The sequence below is a fragment of the Lactuca virosa genome, chromosome 9, assembly GCF_052849685.1.
Source record: "Lactuca virosa cultivar CGN04683 chromosome 9, Lactuca_virosa_CGN04683_v6, whole genome shotgun sequence".
NCBI lineage: Eukaryota > Viridiplantae > Streptophyta > Magnoliopsida > Asterales > Asteraceae > Lactuca > Lactuca virosa.
Window position 1 is genome coordinate 23,147,263 of NC_136434.1, and position 10,498 is coordinate 23,157,760.

Below are 10,498 nucleotides of genomic sequence, written 5' to 3' on the forward strand. Positions count from 1 at the left end.
ATTCCCCTTGACCTAATTGTCCCATATATAATGAACAGTACCTCCTCCATGGAGGGGGGACCTTCCCCTTGGCTCAGCCGCCACACTACACTCCGGGCGGGTGGCTCAGCCCCCACCCGCCGCCGTCAACCACCATACACCACCACTAGCACCAAGATGGTTCTCTCCAGCTATGGAGGACCATCTCAGATCTTCTAGCTGATCTAACTTGACCGTCGGAGCCCGCTCCCGGGGCACAGTCCCTGGGACGGCTCTAACGGGTTTGCACTGTGATGTCAGATCTCCGCCGCAGCAGAAGACCAGAAGAGCCGCCGGAGGTTGATGTCGCATCAGGCACACACATGGAAAATGTAATCATTTCGCTAAAATGTATAATTCTTTAGGCAAAATGGATTTTCTTGACCATTGGCTTTGATTTAATGACTGGGACATAGGATCATAGTATCTTATTTATTGTAGGATCTTGACCTACTTCTAATTCAAGCTAAATATACCATAGTCACATAGATCGCCATATGACTCACGATCCCCGTTCCGAACGTCCCGTTCCCAAACCGGGTGCGTTTGCGTTCCCGTCGGTGGCCGATTCGCTGTCCGATACGGGTACCCTGCGATCCCGTTTAATCTTCAATTCGGTCATGGAACCATGAAATCAGCGATCCAGATTGCACAGAAACATGATTAGGATCGCCAATTTTGGACTTGGGGTCGCCGATTTTGGTTTGAGCGGGAACTTGCTTATCTGTGAAAAAACGTTTGACGCTACGATAAAGTTATCGATTTCATCGATTCCTGGTATATTTCTTCGATTCCTACATCCGATTCTTCCGGTGAATCTCGATTCCAATAATTATTTAAGATGCCTCTTATCCCACATCACTACTCACCAGTTCACCCACATTACTCTCTCTATTGCTCTGTTCTTTTTCTGTTACGCTTCTTCATCACAGAACCTTTCCAATATACTCTTTCTTTATTGATTTGCTTGGTGTGAAAATGGTATTTGGCAAATCTTTTAACCGCACAGAAGATAGTGAAACACAACCACCACCTGAAGCTTTTCTTGATCTTGAGAATGAGGACCAAAGAGCATCAGATATAGGTACATCAGGAAGCAAGAAAACGCATGATAAGGATGCTAGCAGGCCTCTATTGGAAGAAGTCACTTTTACTGGTTCCGGAACCGGTAAAAATGCAGGGGGGCAAAGATATGGATTTGCAACCACTGCAAAGTCCAGTACACAAGCTCCTATACCAGAATTCACACACATTTCTTTGGGGCTCAACCTGGGAAAACAGCAGAAATAAGAAGATGTCCGGTTATGATTAAGGACCGGGAGAAGCTACAAAGACTTTTGAGCAAGGTTAAAGAAGCCAAGAGCGGAGGTGTTTCAAAATCTTTAAAGAATTCTATACTTTCGAAAAAAGCAACATCAAGAAAAGGAATTGAGGAATCTTTTGGTCTTATGGAGCGGAATGTGGTTGACATGAAAATAGTTAGAGGATTGTGTGCTAATGGTATCCCGTTTAACGTCTTGCGGAATCCACACTTTATTGAAATGCTCAATGCACTCAAGAAGGCACCGGAGGGATACAAACCTCCGTCTACTGAAAAAGCAAGAACCGTATTGTTAGATGAGTGCATTAGAGATGTTGAGAAAGACCTAACCCAAGTCAAAGATACTTGGTACACGCAAGGAGTTTCTATTGTTTCCGATGGGTGGTCTAATGTCAAACATAAGCCACTCATCAATGTTCTTGCGGTGAATGCCCGTGGTGCTATGTTTATGTAAGCGGAAGATTTCTCGGGGGTCGAAAAAACAGGAGTGGAAATCTCTAAGTATCTTCTTGGAGCTATCGATGAGGTTGGATCGAGCAACGTTTTGCAAGTGGTCACGGATAACGCGGCTAATTGCAAAGCTGCCAGAAGAGAAGTCGAGAAGGTATACAAACATGTATTTTGGTCACCTTGTTGCGTACATACTCTAAATTTGATTTTCAAAGATTTATCAAATGAATTTTTTTGGTTAAATAATACCTATAAGAGAGGAAAAACAATTGTCAAGTACTTTCTAAACCACACTCAAGTCTTGTCAATTTTTCGAGAAAATTCCACATTAGAGTTGTTAAGGGTGGCTAAAACAAGGTTTGCATCTCACTAGATTTTGTTAAAAAGAATCAAGGATTGTAGAGAGGCTCTTTCCACAACTATAGTCCTTAATTCTTGGAGGGAGTGGCTTAAAAATGGAGATGAAAACACAAAAGTTCTTGGTTTAAAAGTTCCGGATACAATCAAAGATGATTTGTTTTGGGAAGATGTAGACAATGTTTTAGCAATTACAAAACCCATTTTCCTACTCATCAAGTTTTGTGATGGGGAAGGTCCTAAAATGGGTGAGATTTATGAAAAAATGGATAACATGTTGGGGGAGATTAAAGACATTATGCAAGAAAATACGTATTCAAGCTATTACCCGGAAGTTGAGAGGATAGTGTTAGCTAGATGGAAGAAAATGACAATCCAATTACATTGTTTGGGGTTTGCATTAACTCCAAGATTTTATGATAGACAATATCTTCAAAAGTTAGCACCGGGGGGTATTCTAAGGAAAGCTCCAAATCTAGATAAAGAGGTTGTGATTGGTGTCATGAAAGCATTCCATAGAATGTCCGAAAATGAAGAGGAGGAACGAGTGTTACGAGAACAATTCACAACATTCCATATGAAAAAAGGAATCTATTCCATGGCGGCAACACAAACGGATGTCGTGACAATGGATGCAATGGATTGGTGGTCAACATATGGGGCCGAAACCCCGGAATTAGCCGTGATAGCAAAGAAGGTACTTTCCCAACCGATTAGTAGCTCTTCGACGGAAAGAAATTGGAGTACCTATTCTTACATTCACAATGTGAAAAGAAATAGGTTAAATTGCAAAAGAGCCGACAAATTGGTTTTCATTCACTCCAATATTCGACTCCTATCTCGTTTCTCGGATTCATATAGAGCGGGCCATACAAAAAGTGGGACATGAATCCCGAAAACACTTACATTGAAGGCTTAAGTTCACGATTAGAAGAAATGCTTTGGGAGAATTTAGATGAAGACATGGAGAATGGGCAAGGAAAAAGACAACGCGTGGATTGAAGAAAACTTTTCTGTTAAATTGTTTTTTGGGAATTCTGTTTTTTGTTTTTTAGTGTTGGAAACTTGGAATCTGTTTTGATGTGTTGCTGGAAAACTGTTTTGATGTGTTGCTGGAAAACTGTTTTGATGTATTGAAGTGTTAGTTTATTACTTAACTGTTTTTTAAAGTAATTTTGCTGGGAAATATTAAAATTATGTTTTTTGTTTTCCTGTTAATGTGTTTTGAAGTAAAATATGGCTGGAACTTTTGTATTAACCATGGGTACACCGTACTGAAATACACGATACACCGTATCGGAACGTACCGGGACGTACCGAAATGAACCTACCCCCGCCGTATCCGATACGTCCTAACTGCCGAATCTCGTTCCCGATCCTCGTTCCCGTACCGGACTGTACCGCGAACTATGTGACTATGAACCATACATGTTTGGTATTATTGTATTCCCAAAATTCAATTCTCATAAAGAGAAAGAAACGCTTTTTGGAAAAGCAATTTTATCAAACCAACAGGAAATTATTTTTTAAACAAATAGATTGAGACATATATCTTCAATCCATTTGTGTAATAATTCAACACAAGCGGACTAGCAGATAGCGACAGACAAAGAAAAGTTTCTTACAAAGTAAAGCCTCATGATCCTAACGGTGTTAATTTTTGCATAGCAAAGCAAATCTTAATGAAGAAATAACAAAAATAGAAAAAAAACTTACCCAAATGTACGTCTTTGCCAAGGGTTTCTAAACTCAGTGTTATCAAGCTTCCTAATCTGAGTCATTAAGTACCACACACAAACACATAACCTTAGACCTCTGTTAGTTGCTAAATCACCGAGCACAACTCTAAATCTTTGAGGAGTCACAGTCGCCAATGAGGTGAGGTGAGCCGACGTCGCCAAACTATTGTAGAGAGCACCCCTTTACGTTTTAAATGGCCCTTGAAGAAATCCCTAGAACCGTCCCTTCAATTTTGTGTGTGTGTGTGTGTGAGAGAGAGAGAGAGAGAGAAATAGAGATAGAGATAGCGATAAGTGTGTGTTCTTGAAAAAAGCCCTAGAATCGTCCATTCAATTTCACGTGTTCAGATTCTTTATGTTGATCAGTGTGACATCGGTTAGCGAGAGGTTGGTTCTCATGGAGAGATTTGATTTCAAGAACATATTGAAGGCGGTGGAGAAATATAAGGTCATGTACACGCCTTGAAACAGAAATGGTATGGTGATTAGGGTTTGTAGAGAGAAGGGAAGAAGAGAGTGAAGGGATATCTTGAAGCGGGGTATTTCAAAATTAGAATTTTAAAGGATTTCATTTCCTTTAAGAACACGCGTTCTGAGTAAAAAACTTATAAAACGACATTCACAGAGGACGCACATTTAAAATAAGCGCCCTCCGTGTTTGTAATTTTTTTTGTGGGACAATAATTTTAGGCCACACACAAATGCGTGTCCTCTATCCTTCAAAATTTGGAAGGCCGACAATATTTTTAGGACACACAAAAAATGTGTATCGTAAATCAATGTGTGTCATTGTTCGCGTTTCATTAAAGGGTATTTTTCTTGTAGTGGCGTTTATATTATATTATATTATATATATATATATATATATTAGAGTATTAATTAGTTAATCAGACCTGGCCTGGGAACCGAAGTCGGCCGAAATTAAGAACCGAACCGGACCGTCGGTTCTACCGGTCTCAGTTCCTACCCGTTCTTGTCGTGTTTTCAATGTTGGAACCGGTCCTCGAGAAATAGCAACATGCGGTTCCGGCCCGATCCGTTCTATCCAGTTTCGGTTCCACCGGTTTCCGGTTCCAAAAATTCACAAAATATTTTTACATTTACTATCATAATTAATTTTTTTGAAATGACTTTGTTCCACAGCCGTCGTCTTTCTTTTGTTCTTGGCTGTTCAAAGACGCACAATAATTGTTCGAGAATAACAGATGCATACTGTTTTAGTAGGGGTGTCCCTCGTACTTCAAGCCGGTGCACCTAACAGAAAAAAGAAAAAAAACAAAAAAAAAAAAAAAAAAAAAAAAAATTACACTACGTGCTGGAGATTGAGCAGTGGCCCGGGACCCCAATGCTCTACTAAGGTCCGCTATGGACTCCAGAAAGGTGAACTTGTCCGTGATTGGGAATGTTTAGGAGCATGAAATTGCTTATCATATCATAAATAATAGTAATATAATTAAAACCCTTTCTTAATCATAATGTTAACTGTTCTTTCTAATTTGTATCCGCTACCACATCCATCTGTCCCATCTATCTGGCAGGTTTGCATTGATGATAGTTTTGACCAAATAAGGTGGCTTAAATGGTTTAGAAAAAAGAAACGCTGACCAGATATTTTTTCTGAATTCGGTAGTCAGTGTCAACTATTTCTTGGCAGCCAGAACTGAAAATCAAATGTTAATCAATGAGCTCTCAGGAGATCATATATTATTAATCACTGTGTAAAATTATTAGTACTGTTCAGTACCATGTTCCAAGAGCTGCAGGAAACTTAAATTTTGTGTTGCCAATGGCGGATTGCAGGTTCTTTCCATTCCTGATATTGATGTTGCTTATCTTTCAAACCCTTTTAACAGCACATGCGACTTCAACCTTTTTAAAAAGTTTGAAGCTAAAATCGAATGGCAAGAAGCTGAGAATTCTGGTTCCAGATTTCAGCACATTCCCGAATTTAGTACAACTCACTATCGATCCAAAAACAAATGAATCGGGTGTGAGTGGATTCTGCTGGGATGTTTTCAATGCTGCGTTTAATGCCTTAGACTATGGAGTAGGGATTGAGATTATTCCATACCCTTATAAGGATGGGCGTAGTTACAATGATCTAATCGACAAAGTCTCTCTTAAGGAATATGATGCTGCTATTGGGGATATAACGATCACAGCAAATAGATCTATTTATGTTGACTTCACATTACCCTTCACTGATCTAGGAACTGGAACAATAGTCCGAGACGCCAAGAAAAGCATTTGGATCTTTCTAGATCCTCTTAGTGCAGATCTTTGGATCACAAGTGCTTGTTTCTTTCTCTTTTTAGGGTTTGTCATTTGGTTTATTGAACATCGTACAAATGACGAATTTCAAGGTTCTGCATGTCAGCAAATCGGAACAACTGTCTGTTTTGCTTTTTCGACGCTTGTTTATGCTCACAGTAAGCTCTCTAACTCTTAAAGATTTGATCTTATGAACATTGATATCAATCTTCAACTTTCTAAGAAACACCCACAAAAATTTGGTGATTCAGGGGAGAAGCTGCAAAGTAATCTATCAAGATTTGTGGTCACTGTTTGGGTTTTTGTAGTGCTTGTGCTCACGTCAAGTTACACTGCAACATTGAGTTCACTTTTAACAATACAACAGATTGGAATGAAGGAGATAGAGGTCGGACTCCAAGGTGCTTCGCCCTTAAGAGGAGCTGTCTTTAAAAACCTCAACTTCAAAATTGAGGAACTGTATACACATGAGGCCTACTCTAAAGCATTAATAAATGGAAATGTTGATGCAATCATCGATGAGATTCTTTATGTCAAAACAATCCTTGCTATGTATCCGGGTTCTCACTTCTCTTTAATCGCAACAGCATCCACCACTAATGGCTTCGGCTTTGTAAGTGGTGTATATACAATTCTATACGTCAATTATGTGTCCATGTGTGTGATGTAGGTATTAGCTATGTTTGCAGGTGTTCCAGAAAGGTTCACCCATGGCTGGAGAGATGTCAACTCAGATAGCAAAGATGCGGGAAGATGGGACATTGAAAGCATTAGAGGATAAATGGTTGAAACGTGAATCTGCAATGATGTCAAAGGATTTTTCTTCCCCTTCGCCAAAAATCTTGAATCTTTATGGGTTTCGGGGTCTCTTTCTTATCAGTAGTGTGTCAATGGCATTAGCCCTTTCTGTGTCCATGGTTAGTTGTATTGTTCGGGGAAATTTTCATGTGAAGGTTAAGATGCAGTTATGGAGGTGCATCTTACAAAGAGATGTTGAAGTGCATGTACATGATCGTGACATGGAATCAAGTGTTTGACAATTTTATAAAGTTATAGACAAACCATTGTGCTTAACATTTTGTTTCGAAGTACAAATGAAAATCCGTATCAAATATGTACAGTTTTGATAAAAAAAAAAAATAGTAACTTGTGTTTGTATCTATTTGAGACTAAACCACTTTTTCTAGCTGGTAATTGCTTTGGGAGTCTCATGGAAACCCAGTGCCGAACTTTTACCCAAATGCAAGCTGTGACGTAAAATAGTAAACAAGTTTCACATTTGTTCCAACAGGGCAACTCGAATTTTTTTTAAAGAAGTTTAACAACTAAAGCTTGGATGTACTTTGGAAAACGATGATGATGGAAAACAGAAGGGTGATGACCATAACAAGATCTTGATGCTCTCATCTTCTTCAAAGATTTTAACCATTCAACCCTTGCACACTTTTTGATAACTCTGAAATCTCCTTAAAAACCGCAAATTACTTGTATTCGATTGCTTCCGTGTTTGTTTGTTTTTGTTTTATCTAAAAGAGGCATATGCTCTCTTTTCTCATCTTCAAACTTATAGTTAATTAGTGATTCTATGTATTCGTATTCTTTGTTGAGTTTGTCTATATGAAAGAAAGGTTCTCCATCTCGCATTCATATAAAGATGAAAGTTTGGGTGGACTCCAAGCTTATAAAAAGAGTCTAAAGCTTTTGGTCCAAAAAAAACTCCAATCAATATACTTGAAGTGTTTGATTTTATCTTTTCTTTCTCATGTATTAGAGTGTAGAAAATTGTTAGCGAAAACTTTAGAGAGTGGGGTAATTTGGGAGAAGCTTGAGATATTAGTTTCTGTGATTGTAACAATTTATCATATATTAAATCTTTTTTTAAGACTGTGTTTATTCTTTGATTTTGGAGTTTTCCACATATATTTTTGTGTTTAGTTATATTCTCAATTATTGGCTTTGGATGGTTGTTAGGGATCCTTGATGCCATTTTCCAAACAAGTGGTATCAAAGGTATTGGTTTTAGGAGAGGTCACGGTTTTAGAGGTTTATAATATGCTTTATGGTTATAGATTTTGTCGGATCTTCCACATCATAAAAGAAATTTTTATTGGTCATATTGCAAGGTGTCTCAATACTTTGAAGGTTCGTAATATGCCCTATGGTTGTAACTAGATCTAAGCTTCCATATTAAAAATGAGGATTTAGTTGCATTTTTTGTATGATAGAATTATATGTGAGCAACGAGTATATACATGTCCAGGGTTATGGGTAGGAAAGATTTTGTATTTAAGTGTGTCCGTTGTGACCTACCTCTTTCTTTCTTGGGAATCCTTTATTGTTGTATTAGTTTATAGGTTCGGTGCATATTTTTCTAGTATATAATATTGTTTTGAGACATGAATATGATTTAAAATTCAATCCCATGAAGTTCTATGTAGAGAAATATGATCAAAGGATCAACTTTAGTTTGTGGCAAGTTCAAGTCAATGATGTGTTGATACAATTTGGGTTACACAAAGGCATTGATGTGGGGGGGGGGGGGGGGGAGGGGGGGAGCAATACTTGTTTTTAGCAAGGAGTCGAGCGTGACCAACAAAGTAGATGATGAAGAATGGCATGATTTGGATTCTAAAACGGCAAGTGAAATTTGTTTGTGTCTTGCAAAGATTACTCGTAAATGTGTATGGAATATAACCGGTTACAGGGCTTTGGAAAAAGATTGAGCATTTGTATCAATGCAAATGCATCTCAATCGGTTGTATCTCAAGGAACAATTTCATACGCTTCGCATGAATGGAGGTACAAAAAATTTAGATCATCTAAGTATTCTTAATAATATCGGTTCAGAACTAGAGGTTATCGTTGTGAAGGTTGAAGATGATGATAAAGAATTGACGTTATCTTTACCATCTTCCTATGAGCATATGAAGCCCAATATGATATACAGGAAAAAGACCTTGAAGTATGCAGATGTTACTAGCAAACTCTTGTCTGAAGAGAAAAGACTAGAAAGTTGCAATTATACTTCATCATTAGAAGTAAAAAATTTGATATGTAGGAATGGAAGAAGAAAAAGCCATATCAGATTCAAATATGTTGGAAGTATGGACAGACCGAGTATACCAAGAGAAATTGTTCAAATGGAGAAAATTCTTCAAAAAACTCTGATACACAATGTCTTCTTGGTCATTGACGATGATGACTTCCTTTGAGTTATGATATATACATGGTTACATGTGTTACCACGTAAAGGAATGTGTTTTGTTAGTAGGTTCACAGATTTACACATGAGCATGGATTGGCATAAATGCAAGATGTAGAGTAAAAGTATAGATGGTTGATAAATTTTCGGATATGCTAAACGGGGAAGTCGTACCATAATCAAGTAACTAGAAGTGTTTGATTCCTTCTTTACTTTCTCATGTTTTAGAGTGTAGAATTTTGTTAGTCAAAACTTTGGAAAGTGTGGGTGTAATTTGGGGGAGGCTTGAGAGATTAGTATATATGATTATAACAATTTATCACATAATGGATCTTTTTCTCCGGAGACTTGCGGTGTTTCTCTAGTTTTGAAGTTTTCCACGTATATTCTTGTGTTTAGTTATTTTCTATATTATTGGCACTTCAAGGGTTGAAGGGCATCCTTGACGCAGTATATATATATATATATATATATATATATATATATATATATATATATATATATATATATATATATATATATATATATATATATATATATATATATATATATACACACACACGTTCAATCGAGAACATTTCTTATCGCGAGAACATTTGATAATAAATTTGAAAAACACAATTTTTTTAATTAAAATTATAAAATAATATTCATATAAATCAAACAATAATTACAAACAATTAAAAAACTCACTAACTAACACCACTCACCACCCAACCAACACCACCCACCACCACCACCCGCCACCACCACCCATCAATAACCACCACCACCAACTACCACCCACCACCACCACCACCAACCACCACTCGCCATCACCATCACCACCCAACCACCATCGCCTGCCACCACCACCCACCTCCACCGCCTGCCACCACCACCCATCACCACCACCCATCACTACCCACCACCACCAACCACCACCCAGCACCACCACCCGCCACCACCACTCATCACTAACCACCACCACCAACCACCACTCACCACCCATACCCACCCACCGCCACCAACCACCACCCGCCACCACCATCACCACCCAACCACCACCACCCTCCACCACCACTCATCACCACCGCCCACCACCATCACTACCACCCGCCACTAACACCCATCACCACCACCCGCCACCACCACCCACCA

The 10,498-nt window shown here is 38.6% G+C and overlaps 1 protein-coding gene across 1 annotated transcript; it reads left to right on the forward strand.

The window, feature by feature from the left end:
• Positions 1-1,322: 1,322 nt before the first annotated feature.
• On the forward strand, positions 1,323-7,270 carry LOC145139031 (uncharacterized). Its single transcript, XM_079072992.1, has 7 exons — positions 1,323-1,776; positions 1,825-1,943; positions 2,163-2,843; positions 3,202-3,276; positions 5,627-6,314; positions 6,408-6,769; positions 6,846-7,270. The coding sequence occupies exons 1-7, from the start codon at positions 1,323-1,325 to the stop codon at positions 7,191-7,193; spliced, it is 2,727 nt and encodes a 908-aa protein (XP_078929118.1). The 3' UTR covers positions 7,194-7,270.
• The last annotated feature ends 3,228 nt before the right edge of the window (positions 7,271-10,498 follow it).